General features: G+C 29.1%; 1 protein-coding gene across 2 annotated transcripts in view; it reads right to left on the bottom strand.

The window, feature by feature from the left end:
- The window catches only part of LOC107446065 (alcohol dehydrogenase class-3 chain L), a 170,559-nt gene that overhangs the window by 10,930 nt on the left and 137,825 nt on the right, over positions 1 to 21,804 (bottom strand). Inside the window, exons 1-4 of one of the 2 annotated variants that reach the window (XM_016060598.4) lie at positions 11,501 to 11,948; positions 9,396 to 9,428; positions 2,223 to 2,324; positions 381 to 522 (exon numbers count right to left, since the gene is read on the bottom strand). In XM_016060598.4, the coding sequence (XP_015916084.1) occupies positions 381 to 522; positions 2,223 to 2,324; positions 9,396 to 9,413 (262 nt within the window). In that variant the 5' untranslated portion in view covers positions 9,414 to 9,428; positions 11,501 to 11,948. Of the gene's footprint in view, positions 1 to 380; positions 523 to 2,222; positions 2,325 to 9,395; positions 9,429 to 11,500; positions 11,949 to 21,804 lie in introns of those variants that run through there. The other variant, XM_071182399.1, reaches the window with a different exon arrangement.

The following is a 21,804-nucleotide window of genomic DNA, read 5'->3' as shown; positions in this document are numbered from 1 at the left end:
AAATAAAATAAAAGAAAAAGAAAAAGCAGTATAAAACAAAAACTATAAAGCGAGTAGCGAAATCAGATGTACTTACATGAATATATATATATATATATATATAGTTAAGTTTAATTTGTTTTAGTTTTTAAAGTTTAAATTTTTGTTTTAAAACAATATCAATTTTAAAAGTGGTATACTTCTGATTCCCTTGTGTTGGAAAAAATAACAACAACAAAAAACTCATTAAACAATATGATTTTTTCTGAACAACAATCAATATTGTTTTGTGCGAATTCTATGAAAACTAGAAGCACTGTGTTTTTCTGTTCTAATTTTTATAAGACAAGTAATACTGCGTTGTTCTGTACGAATTTATCTTTAAGAGTTTGGAGCATTACCTTTTTCAAACCTATCAACGCCTTCTCCTAGACTTTCGATTATACCAGCACCTTCGTGGCCTAGGACAGTTGGGAATGACCAATTTTTGTCACTTCCATGCTGCATATGAACGTCTGAATGACAAAGGCCAGCTGATGTCATCTGAAAATATAATTGCATTATATGTAAGGTAAAATTGTACACAATTTTGTGTTAAGTGCAATTTTTTACGAAATGAAACCAATTATATGTAAAGCACCGTTATGAGAATTCCGCAGAATTATAATGAATTAAGAAAGTAAATTTGTTTCACAAGTAAACGTTCTTATATTACACTCGTGGAAATTAATAAAGTATTTACATGTGTTGTAGATGGCTCAAAATATCTTCAGTTGAGAAATATGCAGTGGAGTTATAAAAAAAATCTATAACCTGAATAAAAATTAATCTCTGTAACGCTCAATAAAGACTTAATTGGGAAATACAACGATATAAGGGACCATCCATAAATTATGGCAAATTTTTTAAAAATATTTTTATACCTCTTTGGCATGGAATGTCATATCTTACCAAATGCTATATTACATCAACGAATGCTAGAAGATTACAAACAAAATACGCCACAGATCGTGTTCCAAAATCTTTACTATTATAATACTTTAATTGCTTGTTTCACAGTACCTCGTATGGATAAAAATGATTAGAAAGGTACTGATTTTGATGAAAAATAGGAAAAAATATGAAAATTAAATAAATAAATATTTAACCAGTCTACTTAAAAATTTTATTTTAACCAAAATATGTGATGCCCCACTTCTTGTTGAGTCCTCCCTATCGCTTGTCCTAAACTTTAATTTGAGGATGGTCCCCAAAACGAAAAATCTACCACCATATAAAAAATAACAATCTAAATTTGTAGTTCAATTTTTGGACCGTACTTTTGTGTTCAAGGTACTCTCCATATCTAGTAGTTGCACGATTGTAATTGAATAACTTTAATGATCCCTCAGACTATTTTCAATCTATTAATTTGAAAACACAATTTCTTACAATTTTGTGATTTTTTCCGAAATTTAATAGATTACTAATAATTTCACTTTATTGCGTATATTAATGAAATGTTTGAAGCTTAAAAAAATATAAATGATTGTGGTAGTAGATTTTTGAAATAGTTTTTATTTAAAATATAGTTAGAGGCAGAAAATTGCATTATGTTTTACGGTTTTTGAAGTTTATATTATACTTGTTAAATTTGTGTCAGGGCATTACGCTTTATCAATGATGTAAGCGTATCACTGCTAATAGATATAATACCCAAGTATATGATCTGAATAAGTCAAACATAATATCGTAGTTAATAATAATACCAAGAAACTGAAGAGGTATTATACTTCCTTAAAAACTTCATTGGACTCAAAAATATAAAAATGGTAATAAAAGTCGACAAGTTTCAAGCATTCAAAAACAGATGTCATTTCTTTAGACTTGTCAAACTTAAATGCCTCTCAAGTTTTGGGAATGTTTTTTTTAAACTATGGCTTTACTTTACGTCTGACAAGTCTAGAGAGTGGGTGACTATTTTTTGAGAGCTTGAGACTTTTATAATCATCTTCATATTTTCCTAAGGCAATTAAATTTTTAAATCAAAAAAATTTCGTAGTATTAGAGTTTATAACAGTAGACATAATTTGACAATATTAGCTTGTTTGTTGCTAGCTCAGTATTCGAAATAATAAAAAAAAAACCACCATTAGAGTTGTTCACTTCGTTTTTAAAGTATGGTTTTGAGTAAAGATTCCATCCACATACCTAGCTGTAATAATGTTTTTTTAGAAAAAAAATCACTGTGAAATTTCACATACTCTAACTCGAACTTCTCCTTTTTTTGGAACATCTACTTCGACTTTTTCAATGGAGTATTGTTGTCCCACTTCCCATACAACTGCAGCTCGGCAGGTGATTGGCTGAAAAATAATTTTGATTATGTTTCATCGAATTATTTTTGACATTAAAAATTTGAGTTCTAAAGACACTAGCTGGAATAAAATTTTCGCTCGTCACTATTTTGCATTCCTGAAAAGAATGAACCTGAAATTCGAAGCATATTTATAGCAATGATAATTATTTCAAATCAAAATATGTTTGTCTTTTAATGTTTTAATGTTTCCAAAATCAATGGTTTCGTAAGTGAAAAGTGAGTGACTCAGAATTCTTTGTTCAAATTAGAAGAAAAAGTCGTTGCTTGAATTCGAAAGACTTCTACTCTTCGCTTCAATTAGCCCCTTAACGATCGATTAATTTTCAAGAAAACAGTCATAAAAGTGTCGATTTTGCCAAATGCATGTAGTTGATTAGTGCTGACATCCAGTTTAAAATAAACTATCTACAATTACCTAGAAAATATCCTGGTACTGCCATCTGGTGAGTAAAATGAGAAATAAAATGTTTTCGGGTTTAAAAAAAATGAATTAGTTTTATTCTTATTGGCACGTTACTACTGAACACTTCAGCCCGGAAATTTAAGGGGAGCGAAAAATAGAGGGCGAAAACTCACCCCGTCATTTTCACGCGAGCGAGAAGGAAGGGATTAAATCCCTGGATCAATAAGGCATGATAGTCTGATTCAGTCATATGCATGCCTGTTTTTCAGGCAGATGGGTGCGATTGTTCTTGTTTTCCAGTGACACCATCTATGGCCAAGAATTCGACTTCCGTCACAGTCATACGTCACACCCGCTTATAGGGCGGGCCCATTCATACATCCATTCATTCATCCACAGATCTTAATTTTGACTTGAATCAGAGAACGATCGATCTCCAATCCAGTACCCCTAGAGGTATTGATTTGTTATGGGAACATGGAGGACTTTGCGACTCGACAGATTTAACGTGCATCAGTCTCCATTTACTAGACGGGGAGTCTTCGGTCAGCGGGGTTCGAACCCACGAACTATCGGACATGGCTCCCTACCGACCAGGCTATCCCTGCCCAGGCACGATAACCTAAACGTGCAAATTGAAACTCAATTTTTCTTTTATGTATCCGACTACTTTCGACAATGTTTTTGAAAGCAATAAAATAAAATTTAGAAAAAAACGAGTTTATATGCTTTATTGTGCGCAAGAACTCATAAAACTAGCAAAAAAATTATTAATAATTATTATTTTTAAACGGCTACTTTAGGTTAAAATAAAGCATTTTTTGCATATATGCTAAGCAGTGAAAAAAGTTCCATCACCCAAAACAAAGAATCCTTTGAGGATTTTATTAAGAACGCTATCAAGGCTATGTTTTGAGCTATTATCTTAAAAGCAAGTACTACTGAGTAAGGCATCAATGTCGCTAAAAAAAGCAAATTTTTAACAATGCGAAAAATTATTCATAAGAAATGAAATTCTCCTTTTTTTTCTTATTCTGTTGCTCAAAACATGAGCGCCATAATCATAAACACTCATGAATAATTTCAAAAATTATTTTAAAAACAAGCAATATATATAAAAGAAAATTACTTAGGCTAACAAAGAAAAATTTTATTTTAGTTACTTTTTATTAAATAATTTTTAAAAAAATTATCTCTCACATAAAACTAAAACTAATCAATTAAATTTATTTAATTAGTTAATATTTGAAAAAACTGTATTAACAACAAGTGTCATCCACTGCAAGTTTAAAAAAATTATTTGAACTTGAATAAAAAGTATTCTATTCTTGGATGAATAAAAAGTATTCTATTAATGATTTGAAATTTGAACAAGATATATAAATGCATATAGGGAAAGTGTGATCTAATAGTAGAAATTGAGAAAAAAGAAAGGTGCGTGGTAGCTAATAGAACCAAATTAAATTTGGTTGAGAAAAATCTGGAAAACCAAATTTAATTTGGTTTTCCAGAGTCGATAAAAGAGCACTTTGATAAAACGGTAGGATCAAAGTGTAAATCAGTATCTGAAATTGTAAGGTTATTACTTAGTTAAAAATGTTATTTTATAATCAAAGGATTGAGTTCTTGTTTTTATCATTAGAAACAAAATTCTGTTACAATTACTGACTTTAGACAATTGTTATATAATGCTAAGAGTTATCACTGAAAAAAAAAACTGATTGTATACAGACATGGAGGCAACAGTCTACAATTGTTTACTAAGAATTAAACGAAGAACTTATGATGTTACTGTTTAATGAAAATCCATTTTAAAAATAAATAGTGTACATTGTTTTTAAAAAAGGAAATCTTATTTTTTTTTACTGTACAATAAGTTATACTTTCTCAAGAATTATATTGCTAAATCGTACAACTTTTTTTCTTATCTTTTCTTAGCTAATTGAATGTATTCGTGTCACGCGATTTTCTTATCCTAGAGATTAAGAATAAGTTGATGTCAGAAATTAAATATTTACTTAATTTACCTGATACATTAGCCAAAGAGTGTAATTAATTAGGTTACATAAAAAAATTCCCATAAGTTTATGCACTCTTTATGTTCATTTTTGTGCAAACATTTTCAAATGGTAATATTATCTAGGTTATGCTGATACAAAGATAAAATTCTACACGAAGTTCACCCAGGAGTTAAAGTATATGCATATTTGTTTAACTGATAAGTAATTATCATTTAACATTCAGAGCATTAACCTCATAAAACTGAGCATAACTTTTATTTTAAGTAAGGAAAATATTTGAATTTAATAAATCACTCAAAATTTATTAAAAAAATTTAAATAATCTTTAGCAATTTTAAATTTTAATTGGAAAATAAAATTTAAATAAGAGATGTTCAGACTTAAAAAATATTAAATTTATTTTCTGTTGCAATTAGTGCATTTTATATGCATAAAATCTGTTTACAAGTGAAATTTATTTGCTTGTAAAAAAGATAGTTTAATATCAGTGTGGTAACTAATGGTACTCAAAATATGAAATGCATCAGTATAAAATTTTAATATTTATACTAAAATGCATACAAATCAAAAATGCGATAGAATGTTTTGGTTACTCAGAAATAATTCTAGCAATAGTTGGGTATTATATTAGGTAATATTTTATTAGTTAACTACAAACGCAGATATTAATTAAAATGCTTAAAAAAAAGATGTTTTGTCAGAAACTTACTGACTTTTTTTCTATTTAAGTACGTCTTCAACCTAACACACTTCACAGTCCGTTTTAAAAGGATGACTCAATCATACATCCATCCATTCATGCATCCACGGATCGTAATTTTGACCTGAACCAGAGGACGATTAATCCAGAGGTATTGATTTGTTACGGGAGCTTGGAGGACTTCGTTGCCCGACAGGTTTAAATGTGCCAGTCTCCATTTATTACACGGGGAAGGCGACTGGAATAAGACTCATGTCCTTTTGGGCCTAACGCCCTACCAACCACTAGTAACTCCTTTACTAGTAATGCAGTTATGCACACAGACAGAAAAGAGTAAAAAATTCTGCCAAAACTACTGTATTAGTATGGTAATGAAATTTCTGATACAGAAAGAAAAACCTATATCTTAAAAAAAAAAAAAAAAAAACTGAGTAAGAAATGAACAGTTTACATAACAGTAACTCATGTTAAAAAAATTTTGGAATACAAAAATTTAGTTCAGTAAGCTTGAAATGTTACATAAAATAGAAGTGATAAAAATATTGTAGAACAATTAAATAGATGCAATACAGTAATATTTAGACATTCTCACCTAAAACTTATACAGAATATTTAAAATATATCTAAATGAGCAAATTTAAATATACAAACTAATTTAAATATTAGCACCTTGCCCTTTTTGTAAAAATAAGCCGCCATCCTTAAAAACACTGCATTTTTATTTTATTTTTCCAGGAAAAGATTGTTTTCTTAACCAGCTGTTTTAATGAGAAGTCCATTTCTGATGTATTTCGTTATTGTTATTTATTTAACTTTTAATTTCACTCCTTTAATTTAGTAAGATTTTTCTTATTATTTAGTAAGATTTATATAGCTAAAAATTCACATGAGATTCAGCCTTAAAGATATCAACATTTTTTATTGGGGATTTTATTATGAATAAGTTAAAAATTAATGAATTTCTTAGTGATTTTAAGCTATACCATTAATTTTTTTAAATAAATATCTTTTTATTTAAAAATGCACCTTTACATGTTTATTTCCTCATAACTTTCAGTTTAAAACTTAAAAATAAGTAAATGAGAAGTCCATTCTTGATGTATTTCGTTATTGATATTTATTTAACTTTTAATTTCATTCCTTTATTTTAGTAAGATTTTTTTTTATATTGTCTAGTTAGACAGCTAAAATTCGCACGAGAGAGATTCTTAGAGATTTTTACATCTTTTATTTGGGAGGGGGTAAATAAATCAATGAATTTTTTAGTGATTTTAAGTTTTTTTTAATAAATACCTTTTTATTTAAAAATGTTCCTTTAAATGTTTATTTTCTCATAACTTTCAGTTTAAAATATAAAAAAAGTTTTTAAGTTTTTCATCAAATAATCCCTTTTTTTTAAGTTTACAAAAAAAATTTATACACAGAGAGTGCCTTTAATTATTTTTCAAAAGCTTGAACTTTTTCTGTTATTTTGATAATGAGTGAGAATTACTTTGTGAAATATACACATAAAATAGCATAAAAGGGTTATTGTTGTAAATTATAAAAAGGCTAAATTGAGGACCATTCAGTTATTACATAATGTTACATATTTTGATAAATTTGTAAGTGATTGCCCTTTTAAATCTCTAAGTGTCCTTTTTTGCGAGTAAGTGCCTTGCTCTCTTTTATTCCTAGGGCAAACTTAGATATATATTTCAGAACATTGTTTAATTAATATTAGTAAAGAAAAGAGAGTTAGACATTTATGGATAATTGTTTAGATGCAAGTTTATCTGTATACAAATTAAATAGAAAATATTCTTTTAGGAAATTTTGTGAGGTAGCCAAGTTAACTGCTGATCTTTGTTATCAACCTGCCTAGATATTTAAGTTCCGTAAATGATAATTAATGCTAAGACTAAAAACGAACAGAAATACAGAAAACTTTCTATACATAGANGAGTTTAAATTAAATATTATCATGTTTTTAGGGCATGAATCTGAATTGAACAACCTGATAATGCTCACTCTGGTTATTGTTTCCGTTTTTAAAAGCGCTATATGTTGAGCCACCTCATGTGACATTTGCCATGTGACATTTTTAGCAGCAATGATTGGTCTATTTTCTAGTGTTGCCATTCGGGGAGTTGTAATGAGGCCTTTTTTTATCGCCGTGTAAGAGAAATATATATATAGATAATTTGATTATCAAAGATGAATTTATAAAAGTTTGTCACTTACTTAATGGATAACCGAACATTAAAAAGAAAACATTTCTCTTTCACTTTTTATTACGCTAAGTTCATTTCCTCTGTATGTAGAATAATTTAGTCCATTATATAAGTATTTTCGAAGTCTGGATTTTGTTCTTTACTTTAAGCTTACATTAAGAGCTAAAATTGTCCTTTGTTTATATCAGCACTTTTGGCTTTTCTTTTAATTTCAATCATTTTTTTGTTTCAGCGTAAAATGTATAGAAAAATTTCTGAAAAATTGTAATAAATTTCTCGAAAGTTGTTGATAAAAGGGAAAAGAATCGGCTTTTATAGTCAAATATTTTCTCGTACAAATGTTTTCTCCCCAATAAAAATAAATATATATAAGCTAAACAAATTGTGAGATGATTGTAAGGAAAAAAAAAGTTATTGCGTTTTTGAAAAAAGCGAAAGTTGTAACCTATACATAAGTAGAAAATTTCAAATTAAAATCAACTTTCCTGTAAATTGTAAAGATATGAATCATGAGGATGAAATTTTGACTATTTCAGAATGTAAAAAGTCAGGGATTTATTTCAACTAAATTCAGAGAAAATTGTTCAAAAGTCACGTTTTAAAGATGCACAGCCCCATTAAACTTAAACAATATTTTATTAAAAAAAGTAAAAGTATCGAAGTAAAAGTTATGGTTTATTCAAATTCAACTTAAACTTTTTCTCTGAAAAGCATATTTAATTACAATAAAATAATGTTTTATATACTTTAAAAGTCATAATTATTTGTGGAATCTTCTTTGATTAAATAAGGATTCAGACTTTGAAATCAAAAGTTAGGTATTGATAAGCAAAAATTTTTTTATCATAAAAATTAAGCTCACTTTAGAAGAGCATTTGTACTTAGACTGGGAAATAAAATACTTCTAATTTCTGGAAAAATAACAAATAAAAAAAAAACCGTGAAAAAATAATAAGTTTTAGAATTCGCAAAAAATCGTAGCAAATTTGAAAACACGTGAAAATAATAACAAATTTGAAAAATCTCGAAAATAATAACTTAATAATTAATGTTGAATAATTATGTTGTATTTGTTAAAAAAAATGGATTTGGGGACAATACAGAAAGTGATACAAAAAAAAACATAAATCTTACAGAAAAATATTATCAGAACGACACACAAAAATTTATAAATTAATTTGCATGCAAAAACTGTAAACATACTGTAACGTATCATAAGCTATATCAAGAACTATTCAGTTTTTCTTTTAAATAAAAACTTTTATTAACAAACACAAACATTAAGAAATATGCAATACCCGTAACGGGATAGTGAAAACATCATAAACAACTAGAAAACCCGTAACGGGATATAAGGAAACTCAAATTCCACAATAAAACTAATCTAAAAAGAATCAACAACTCTGTCGTTCTAAATATTGACTTCTAATTTAATCGTCTGCTTTTATTTTTAAGTTTATCTCTTTATGCGTTTACTTTATTTTAATTATGATTTTGCAAACCCATTATTTCTTTAATATTTTTAGACTTTACAATCGTCTGCTTTTATAAATTCTTTAATATTTTTAAACTTTACAATACTTTTAGTTTAACTTTGAAATTATAATCAAAATATTTTCTTAAAGTATTTCAATCCATCAATTGTATTACACTTTAAAATTAGAGCTAATATCGCTACTTTAATTTCATCTGTTGCAAAGTAACAAACAGTATACTGTACCTTGCCAGCTGTTGCCATCCTTGAGTGAGTGTTCTGAAAGAAATATTCGAAACACTGTTATTAATATATATTATATAAAATAAAAAAAGTAACAATATAAAATAGTTCTACAACGAATTACGTAAAATAGAGGAAAACAGCTAATTCAAATACAGGCGTAATAAGATTTGTTACCTTTCTTGTTCCATGTAAAACGTGGATGAATTATGTTTAAGTAATTATTTCTAACCATCTTTTTTAATTTAAGGTAAAAAGTGATGTTATGCGTATTATTTTATGTTAGCCTATTTACACCGGCCACAAAAAGTGGTCTGCATATGAAAAGCACTGATGCGAAAAAAAGCACAGATTTGTTTTCAACAAATGTATATTTTTCTCTTTGACAGTCCAGAGAAGTAGTGCACATTGTTCCACTTAAGCTTTATTGATGTTAATATTTAAAGTGGTTATAAAATGCATTCGTTAATATTTTTATCTTCATTTAATGAAATTGTTCTAAAAGATATTAACCACCTCTACACATAAATAAATTAAAACACTTTTATTTCGGTATTTAAAGAAGCTGCGTTGTTGAAAAAAATCATGCTAATAAAATGAAATTGAAATGTTATATCACTATTAATGCAAAGAATCTTAAAAAGGAAGTGTAAAATATTAGCAGCTGTGACAGTGCTTGAAATTCAGATTCAAATATAAGTGTTTGTACCATTATTACAATATAGCAGACAAAACTATTTTAATTTTCCTAAATAAATCTTAGAAATGAAATATTTGTTCCACCACTTTTTCTGTTTTTTGATAAAACGAATAATTTTTTAAAAAGATTTTAGGCAAAAATGAGTTGAGAACGAATTTTAATTTGTGGTACTTAAATTATTTTTCGATATTTTATTTAATTTTTAATATCAAAAAACAATTTTTCTTCCGCATATAAAAATAGTTGAAATAAACAAAAGAGTGATTAGGGAATTTGAAGTTTTCCCTGCTATACGTTTTCTTAAGAACGTTTTTTTTTTCTTAGGTTGGATTCTGTGTTGCGAGTTTTAGAAACATTATAAAAATTTTAAAATAAAAAAGATCATAGTGAAAATATTAAAATACCTATTCAAAATACAATGAAATATCTTTTTTCAAAGATGAACGATAAGAACTCTAAGAATTTAAATAACTTGATTTGCATTTCTGTAGTTTAAAACTAACCCAACTTAGTTCTAAATTTTTACATTATGTATTTTATCATTCAGCGTAAATTTCTGAATTCTTTAAATCTCTTATGCTATGTGTCACGTTAAATATGTTTAATTTTGTGCATTATAATTGCATTTTTTTTCTTGTACTTAGTTTAAATGTCTGATTTTACTGTGCTTCAAACTTACAATTATGAATAACAATAGACGAATATAAAACTTATTTTAATTTTTAAGCACATATTGTCTTTCATCATCCATTTTTACAAATTAAATTATTTAACACGAAAAAAAAAATTTTAAATATGTAAATCTAATTTTTTTGCAAATTACACTTCTAAAAGCACTTTTTAAACGCATCTTCAATTAAAATGTTTATTCAGCGCGTTTTCAATTAAAATAATTACAAAAATAATGTTTTATTATTCTTTTATGATATGTGCCGTTGATTTTGATAGTGAAACAGTTCTTTTTTCCTAAGTTGAGATATTTAAGGGTTAACTTTTGAATGGATTTAAAAATATGGATGAAGGTTCATCAACTTGGGTATTTGTTTTTTACACTACAATTTGATTTAACTTCCATATGCAGTGATGATTATTAAAATTGTAAAAAGAAATAAAAATTTTTAGCTCCTAATAGACTTATTCCACTTTCAAAAATAACGGTTCATATGACTGAAACAATACTCTTTCAACCGTACTAACGAACTATACAGCTTATTAAGAGGCAAATACTATTTTCACAATGTTCCATCAATGATAATTTATATGAATTTCAATTATTGTTTTTTTTTTTTTTTTTAAACTCTTTACTTTTTTTTAAGCATTATCATCTAGATGTGAATTATTTTATTGAAAACTTATTGTTATAATGGCTTTGAATTTGGAAAAATATTTAAAAGTAGAGTTGACTTACTTTTCAAAAATAGGAGAAACACGAGGGTTAAGAAATCTGCCCTAGGTACACCAGGAATCACGTGAAGGCGTTCTTTTTATTTGCTGTCTACGATATTATATCACTCGCTTATCACATTATGCTTTCTTTCATTTTTGTTAAAATTTTGCTTAAACTTTATTTTCTCATTCAGCTTTGATTTCTATAGTTGAAGGTCAAGTTTAGAACAATTCAAGTGCGATAAAGCTTTTGTGCTTTATCAGCTTTCCTTAAGGTCTTTCAATCTCTTGTAGATAAAAAAAATTGCTCTGAAGATAGCTTTAACAATAGCATTAACTGGAATTTTAGTAAAGTGGACACATTATCGAATTTCTTTTCTTTTCAATGTATAAAATAAATATTTTTTTTTATAATATTTCTCTTCTTAATATAAACACAGACTCGTTCGACAAATTTTTTAATTGTTGTCGTTCGCTTTCAACAAAATAATCACGTGGCGTAATCCTCATTGAGCAAATAAATCCCAGATAGCTTAGTTGTCATCGACATAAAATTAATCAAAGCTACAGTGATGTTCATCTGAAAGATTCTTTTAAACACCTTTTCCAATATATATTAACACCTTTAAAATTAATATTGAACTTTCGTATTATTTTGTGATTTTAATTATTAATATATATATATATATATATATATATATATATATATAAGTAGCACATAATATTATATAACATCAGAAAATCGGTAAAATCTAACGTTATCTTGCACAACTTCTAATATTAGAAAGATACAAAAGGTCGCTGTTTACTCAGCCTTATATAATNGAACTCTGCGTTTGAGGTTAGTAACGCACAAAACAGCCAATCAAAATTGAGAACGCATGTGTGTGAAAAGGTAAAAATTTTTAATAATGCTGTCAAAAAATACAAAATACAAGCTGACTTCAAATAAAGCTCAGAGGACTTCGAATCAAATAATTAAGAAAACTCTACTATTACGTTTATAAAAGGGAAGATTTATTAACTCAACCACAAAATTATAACATCGCTATTCCAATAAAAACCAATCTCACACTTGTTACGTAAAGATATAAAAAGATCGAACAGAACGATTATTTATGCATACGATTATATATGATTATTATGAACTAAACTTTATGCAGACGATTGTTTATGACGTCATTAGATAAAAGTGTCATTAATGCAATATTATCCAGTGTTTATTAATAATTTTGAGTGGCAATGTAAAAAGATAGTTGTTCCAAAGTTTTATAATAAAATGTTTGTTTTTTATTAGTATTCAGTATGACATAAAAATTAAATTGCTTAGTTTAATTTGCCGAATTTCAGTTACATATGTTTTAATTATATAATTTGCTTTTTGTCTGATTGAAGCTAAAATATTTTGTCAGTTGACAGTATTGAAGTTAATTGGGCAATTACTTTCAATGGTATTTGCTTTTTGAAATATTACTCCGCATCAACTTATTAATATTACATGTTTCAATTTGTTTGCCATATTATAAAGTTCTTTTTTTCATTAGGTTTCAATTTTTTTCAGTTTAAAATTTAAATTACAGGGGTGGGGGATGAAGCACTGTATAGGGAACTTCCGGCATCCTATAAGATCATCAATGATTTGAGTTAGGCTCTGCCACGCGTGCTTCGGATACGGAGATTAATCTCCGGCTAATGCCCTATAGCAGTGTTTTCCAAACTTGTGACTTTTGTGTAGCCTTTCTAAATTTTTCGTAATGCTGTGTGCCACTAATAAAAAAATGAATGTATTTTTTTCTATCAAAAATTTTTACAGAAGTTTAAAAAAATCACAACTGGCTGTTGACACCACTAATTATTAACTAATTATTAACACCACTAACTCTGCAAAAAAATAGCCACGGTTAGCTTTGTTTTTAAATAAAATTTTTGAAATTTTTCTTTTGTTATCGCATAAAAACCCGTACCCCCGCTAAATTATTCCGGTTCCCCTAGGGGTACGCGTACCACACTGTGGGAAACACTGCCCTATAGTAATGTGTCAAATAATATTGCTTCCTCGCTTTATATAAGTTTATAATATTGTTTGTATTAAAATTGCTTTATATAAGAAGTTTATAATACTGATAATAAGCACCTCTGACTTCTTACAATCCTATCATATTCTCTTTATGTGATGTTGCTGCAGAAAAATTGCCAGCTAATCTCCAGCAAAACGACTTTAATTCTGTTCGCGAAGCAAACAAAAATGTAATTGCGTAGCAATTATCGGGGGTTGGCGAGCGGCAGCGAGTAAGGGGGCGGAGCCCTCTAGTATATATATATCTATAAATATATATATATACAAGTAAGTATGTATATGCAAGTATATAATTTCCTCCGTTTCTCTCTTTTTTCTTTTTATCCTTTGTGTATTTATTGTGCTACATATGCTGTTGTTGTTGTTAATTTATGTCGCACTAGAGCTGCACAATGGGCTATTGGCGACGGTCTGGGAAGCATCCCGGAGGATGATCCGAAGACATGCCATCGCAATTTTGATCCTCTGCGGAGGGGATGGCACCCCCGCTTCGGTAGCCCGACGACCTGCACGTGAAGTCGAGCACTTTACGGACCAATACCGCACACCCGAGGACCAATACCGCACACCCTCGGTCCCTACTCAGACTGATCCAAGTGGTCACCCACCCGCACACTGACCGCAGCCAGTGATGCTTGACTTCGGTGATCTTCTGGGAACCGTGTCTTAACAATCAGTCCACTGCGGGACGTGCTACATATGCATATACACAAGTAGAATGCATGTATGCATTCGCTGCTCGCTTATACTTATATATATATATATANTATTGCAGCCCATGAGCGATATATATATATATATATATAAGTATAAGCGAGCAGCGAATTCAAATGTACTTACACGTACAGAAATCTTTCAAAAATGATTTTCAATTTTTTCGTAATAAGATTGCCAGATTACAAAAAATGAAAACCGAAGCGTAAGTAGATTGATATTTTATGTCGTGTTCTTACTGCTGTACTGAAGCGCGTTTAATTTGTTAGTTACCTTGGATTGACCGGAAAATGGATGTGCGCAAGGTAATAATATTATATTGGATATTTTAAAGTTTATAATTAATAGGGTTGATATTTAATTTCACAATTCTAATGATTTTAGAAAATTAACAATTATTTCCAAAGAAGAAATGCTTTAGCGCTTAATATTATCTAACATTAACTTACTTTCGTTTTCAATTTTTTTCTGTTTTTAATTCGTTTTTCTAATTCCGTGTGTTTGGAAGTTGCTGTTTGAGTCTATTGTATTGTTAACAGAAATAATAATTGAGCCCCTGAAAAAATTTGTGCAAAACGAGAAAATCAGGTTTCTTTTTTTTAAAATAATTGTTAATTTTCCAAAATCATTAAAATTGCGTAATTAAATATCAATCTCATTAATTAAAAACTTCAAATTATTCAGGATTATATTATTAACTTGCACACATCCGGTTTTAGGCCAATCCAAGGTAACTAACAAATCAAACGCGCTTCAGAACAGTAGCAAGAACACGTGATAAAAGATCAATCTATTTACGCTTCTGTTTTCCTATTTTGTAAACTGGCAATCTTATTACGAAAACATTTTAAATCATTTTTTAACGATTTCTGTACGTTTAAGTTCATTTGAATTCGTTGCTCGCGTATACTTGATATATATACATTCTACTTGTGTATATGTTACCGTTAAAGTATGAAATCCGTTATTTTATAGAATACCTAGTTATTCCATGAAATAACTGATCGTGTCCGTTAAAGTGTAAAACTCTCTTGTATTTCATGGTTTAACTAGTTATTTCATAGAATAACGATCTGCAACCCGTTAAAGTGTGAAATAATCTATATCATATATCTCGCACGACAAATACATTTACCTTCCACCCCTACTGCATTTATTATTAGATTTATTATTATTCGAAGATTATGTTTCAGAAGATGAAGTTGAGCAGAAAATCTGCAAATTGTGTTTTGATAAACTTAATGTTCAAAGAGAAAGACAAAAATCAGAAAAAAGTTTAGAGATTCAAGCGAAAAAGATGAAATTAATGTCGGATAAATCTCATTCTGAAGCCTCTGTGGGGTTTACCGTCCGTGCCTGAAGTTGACAGAGGAAAAGGTGATACCAAATCTATTTTAGCTATCATCATAAAAATAACCGAAGAAGGAATTTTCCAATTGGGCACAAGAAACGGCCGCATAAAACAATTTTTTTCCCGATCCCAGATCAGTGTCTGCGAACAAAAAATTAATTAAAATCGAAGAAGTACTGGATGTCGAAATATAGCTCCGGTCGGTTGTTACAGCTCAAAGTTTAGGTACTGGTCAGGGATTTAAAAAATGTTCGTGTAAAACCCAGTGTGTCAACAAAAAGCGTTTTTGTTTTAGAAATAATGTTCTTTGTAATACCAAGTGTCATTTTAGTAATCCTTGTTGCAACAAATGATTTCATGGTACGTTTCCAAAAATACAATTTATACGCTGCATAAATTAGATGAATTGTTTATTTTACACTTTAACTGTCTCTCATTAGTTAATTTATAGAATACCTAGTTATTTCATAGAATAACTAGTTAAAGTGTCAAATTAATAACATATTACACACTTTAACGGACACGATCAGTTATTGGAATAACTGAATATGATGGAATAACTAGGTATTCTATGAAATAACTGCATTAAACACTTTAATGGTAACATATATGCTTATGTAGCAAAATAATTAAATACATAAAGGATAAAAAGAAAAAAAGAAAGAAACGAAGGAAATTAAGAGTTTTTTTTTCCATGTTTTTTCTCTCTTTCTTTATATATATATATATCTGAAAATCAATTCTCAAAAAACTAAACTTCTAAATTTAAAATTTTAGAAAATATTTCTTAAANATATATATATATATATATACACTTCTCGTATCTTTAAATCGTGACACTTTCTCTTATACTAAGAATTTTTCAATGCAATTTTTAAGCTATAAAGAGATACTTTAACGCAATGATTATCAAACTCTTTATACCTAAGAACCAAATACTGAAAAAAATTCTTGATAAAATTACGGTATAAAGTACCGGCACTTTGGGTGCACCAGTAAAATTTATTTCTTTTAAAAGTGTAAGCATTCGAAAACTTCTTAAAAAAGAATTACCTGTTACTTTTTAAAATAAAATGATTAGGCAATTTTAAAATAATTTATTTAAGAGTGCAATCACTTAAATTGACATTAATGCTAAACTTAAGAGCTGAGCCGATTTGGTGAACATTGTTTGTACTATTTAGATTGTCCTGTATCACAATTCAGTAACCTATACAGTTCAGTGTTTTGAACAAGTAAAATAACTTCGCATTTATTACTTCTAATTGTGCATATACTTAAGTTTAAATATTTTTTTCAAGAACAGTTCATTTTTTTTTAAATCCAAGTGATCGTTCCTTTAGTTATGATAAACATTTTTTCAAATAATTCTTACATTAAATTATGCAAAATAAATATTTTATAAAAAAAAATTACCTTTATTTTTTATTCGAAAAATTTCGACTTTTAAGGAAAATTACATAGGGAAACAATGGCCCATTACGGGGTCAGGTGAGGGGAGCGAACTGGGTACGGTATCTAGAGAAATGTGGTCATTGGCACTGCTATTTATTTAAGAAGCCCTTCCCCTCTTAACCGAACTCAACTGAGGAAAAATTCTAAATATACTTTTAATCCTCTTTATTTAATTTTCACAAATAAACCATTGATAGATGTTTACTCGATTTGGCACTTCTTATATATTGCGAGATGACCCGAGTTCGAATTCCAGAGATAGCTGGTATTTTCATTCCGCCGCCCCCCCCCCTCGCACCGACCATAGTACAGACGTAAAATACCCTCAGTAGTAGACGGTTAAAGTCCCCTTTTCACAAGGCTAACCGTGGGAGGTTTTCGTGGCTTTTCTCTCCATGTAACGCAAATGCAAATTAGCTTCATCAGACAGTCCTCCAAGAAAACAAATTTCTTCCAATACTTGATCCAGAAGCTCACTTGTCTTCGGGATTGGGTTCAAAGTTACAAGGCGTCGGAGTTAAACATAGTCGTAAACTCAAAAATTAGGTCGATTGTTCAACGATGGTTATGAAATGAAAGATGTGATGCTCCAAATTTGAAAAAATATTAATAGTATATACGTCTTGTTAAAGAAATTTATTTTACAAAATTACACACTAAAGGCAGATGTTAGTTTCGGTCAATGTAATCTTTTCTATATAGCATTTATTTGTTAGTCGCAAAATGAAATTGATTATGGTTGAGTAATATATATATAAAAAAATGTTGTTAATTTTATAGTTGCTGGCAATATGCTTTCTTGAAGAAAAAAAAAACAGATATTATAAAATCTGAAAATATTTAATGGCCCTTTAGCCCTTCAAACCAACATCTTTTTTTGCTGATGAACAATACTCATGCTCTTTGCAGCATGACAAGCATCCAAAAATATCAACTCATGGGCATATCACAGTTTTTCTTCATTTCAGAAAAAAAAAACATTTTTAAGAGTCAGCGTTTCATTTTAATACAATTTTAGGTGACTAAATTCAATTCTTACTACAGCCGAAAGAATTCTTACAGATTCAAAGCAGTAGTCAACGCCATCTTTGCACATTTGAGCCTAAGTTTCGGCCACACTTTTCACTTCCTTAGAGTTCACAACTCAGTTGTTCAGAACTGTTTATCCATAATAATTCGCCAATAAAATTAAATTTGAGGTGAAAATTTTGCCAAATAAAATTTTCGTACTGTTTTCAACATCGCGTTGTTATCACATAAATATCATTTTTTCATCTAATTTTCTACTTTTTTTTAAAGTTATGCACTAACAATTTATCTTCTTATTGATTTGAAGGTTAAGTTCGGAACAATTTATGTGCTATAAAGTACGATTAAGGCCGGGATAACCTTAATCGTATTTTATAGCAGTCCAAGAGATCATGGCTTCGATCCCCGCCGACGGAAGACTCCTCGTGTAGTAAATGGTGACTGATGCATGTTAAATCTGTCGAGTCGCTAAGTCCTCCATGTTCCCATAACAAATCAATACCTCTGGGGGTACTGATCTTGGAGTTTCCCTGTCTTCTGGATTGGTTCAAAATTACAAGGTGACGGAGTTGTAAACCCAAAATTGGGTATCCTGTTCCACGACGGATAAAATGAAAAATAAAATATCTAATATTTTATCTCTCTTTTTTCAAACCAAATATGCTATTATGCAATACCGATGCCCTAACAATAAATTACTAGCTGTTATTAGTGTCCATTTATTGTTATTAGAGTCCATACATTAATATTCGTCAATCGGGTATCAGAAGGACGTATACGACCACTCTCTCAGGGAGAAGCTCCATATTAAGTGCGCCAACGTCACCCACCCTAGTAAGAAGGACATATAGTACAAAGAAGAAGGAAAATACATCCATGCCTCTGACCGGGATTCGAACCTGGGACTTTTCTGACCTGAGGTCAGCCCTCTGACCACCATATAAGCCAGTCAATATAAGGGTTAAGACAAAAATATTCAATAGCAAAAAATAACGAAAACTATGTAATAGCTATGAAATATATTTTGTAATTTTATTCTATTTTAAATAGTTTTTGGTTTTCAAAAGTTTTTAAGTTTCAGCTATTTAAATTGTTCTTATTTTTTACTTTGATATCTAGTTGAGTACAAATTATGCTTTATTGTAATTATAAAAATGTTTTATAATTTTTTTTCATGGCTACACAGTAAACTTCCATCTAATTAAATACAGGGTTTTAGCTTCAATATATATTTTTAAAATCTTAGTCAAATTTGCAGTCAAACTAGTATACACAAAAAGGAGTGATCACAATTTAATATTCATGTTAAGAAACAAAATCGATATTTCGAAATAAGTCGAATCACTTTCGAATGTTGTTTTTGTTATTGTAGTTCATTTACGTCGCACTAGAGCTGCACAATGGGCTATTGGCGACGGTCTGGGAAACATTCCTGAGGATGATCCGAAGACATGCCATCAAAATTTTGATCCTCAACAGAGGAGATGGCACCCCTGCTTCGGTAGCCCAACGACCTGCACGTGAAGTCGAGCACTTTACGGTAGCACAGTTTAATGAGGACCAATACCGCACACCCTCGGTCCCTACGTAGACTGATCCAAGTGGTCACCCACCCGTACACTGACCGCAGCCAGTGATGCTTGACTTCGGTGATCTGCTGGGAACCGTGTCTTAACGATCAGTCCACTGCGGGACCACTTTCGAGGGAAAAACACCAAAACCGAACTGATTTCCTGATAAAAGTCAATGGTGCTAAAAAACAGTATTTCTTCCTTTTTAACTGGACCTCTTAAAGGTTTTGATAGTTTCAAAATCAGCTTCCTTAGTTCATCAGTTTTCATTACTAGTTTGGAAACATCTTTAATCTTATTCTAGCAAGTATTCTAAAAATACACATTATGGTTAGAATATAATAAATCAATTAATAAAATGTAAAATATTTTTGCACGGGGAAAAGTTTTAACTGAAAAAAATTTAAATTACAATTTTAAAAATTAAGCAAGGAAAAATACATGCACGTAAAATTCTTTTGGTTTAAAAAATTAAAGTTATAAAAGTAAAATGCACGGAAAAAATACATGTATGTAGAATAGCTTTTAAGAAAATGCAGTTAAAAAATTACATTTATAAAAATAAAGTATAGGGAAAATATATATGCACATAAAGAATAGTCCAGAGAAAAATTGAAAGTTATTAAAAATAAATAGAATGTACAATAACAGAAGTCCTCTAGTTTTGATTTAAAGGAGTACAAAATGATACAAATTTTTCTGAATCATTCAATCTAAAATATAAAAATAATTTAATGAACAAATCCTATGACAATAAAAAAGAAGAACAAGAAACAAAAGTAGCCTCCATTTAGTTCAAATCTCTCAGCCATCATAATATAATAAGAAATAGGGTTAAACCATTTGTAACGTCATTTAATGACAATAGGGAGAAAAAAAACTATGTAAACTCTCGCTAACTTATTTTCAATTACTTTACTTTTAGATGGACTTTAATGATGGTATGACACGTTTATTACAGTTGTCAATTTATTCTTGATTAGTTAGTAGCCAGTTTCTTTCTTTTACACATCCATATTTTTGATTGAAACCATTTAGTTGAAAAAGCCTTGACATATTTTAAACAGAAACTTTTTATATCGTCTGGATTAAATTTATCTGAGATGGCAACAGCACATATCAACCCCGAAATCATCGCTTATGATACATTTTTCACGAAAGGGTTAACGCAGTTTTGTCATAGGTGATGTTTGAAATTCAGGTCAAAAGCATATTTTACATTTTGGAATGAGATTTGAAAGGTTATATTGAGAACAATCGACGCTGAAAAATTTGATGCGTTTTTTGAGTTTTGAAAATTTCGGTTCGCGTGTTTTTGCCCGAATGAATTAAAGTAGTATAAATAAGTATACTAAAATAATATGCAGGAGCAATTCAGTTATTTTTGTAATGATAATAATTTTAATTAATATTTAACGAGTTAAAAATACACATTAGTAATGATATTAAAGCGAAGGGGAAAATAAAGAAGAAAAAAAAGAGAAAAATTAGCATTAAATGAGTTAAACTTAACTAGTACTACCAAGTCTCTGTTTAATGGAGCTCTATTCAACAACGACAGTCTCGATTTAAAGACGAAATGTTTGGTCCCTGCATCTTCATTGTAAAAAATCTTTAATTAAGGACGACTTTATTTTTGTTTAAAAAAGAAATGTTTTACGTTCCAACTTTTTTTTTTCCTCAACGAAGTAATCTTTTAGGAGACGAAAAAAAATTTGGTGGGAATAGAGTAGAAATTTGGAGTAATTGCTGGAGTAATGGTAACAAGTTTTATTTTTCAAAATATAACATTTAAATTTGTACACAATTTTGTGCTTAAATATATAAAAAAAAAAAACCTTTAAATTATTTACCTCTTGTAAAAATCTTTCATTGATTTGAAAATGAAAATTCGTTAAATGTATTGTGTGAACAAGAATTTACAGTTGCAAATTTTGAGTCTTATTTTATACATTATAACTAATTTATAATTTTGCTATTAGCTATGTAAAAGTACAATCTGTATTGAACAAATTTTATTGATAAATACCTTTGGCATACTATCTTAGAATTGTGTTTAGTTTTTATATTTCAAAGGGCAAGGTTGACTCAGCCTTTCATCTCTTCAGTGGGTTTGTAAATGAGTACCT

Source organism: Parasteatoda tepidariorum, chromosome 6, assembly GCF_043381705.1.
Source record: "Parasteatoda tepidariorum isolate YZ-2023 chromosome 6, CAS_Ptep_4.0, whole genome shotgun sequence".
Lineage (NCBI taxonomy): Eukaryota > Metazoa > Arthropoda > Arachnida > Araneae > Theridiidae > Parasteatoda > Parasteatoda tepidariorum.
This window is presented reverse-complemented; position numbering and strand designations above follow the sequence as displayed.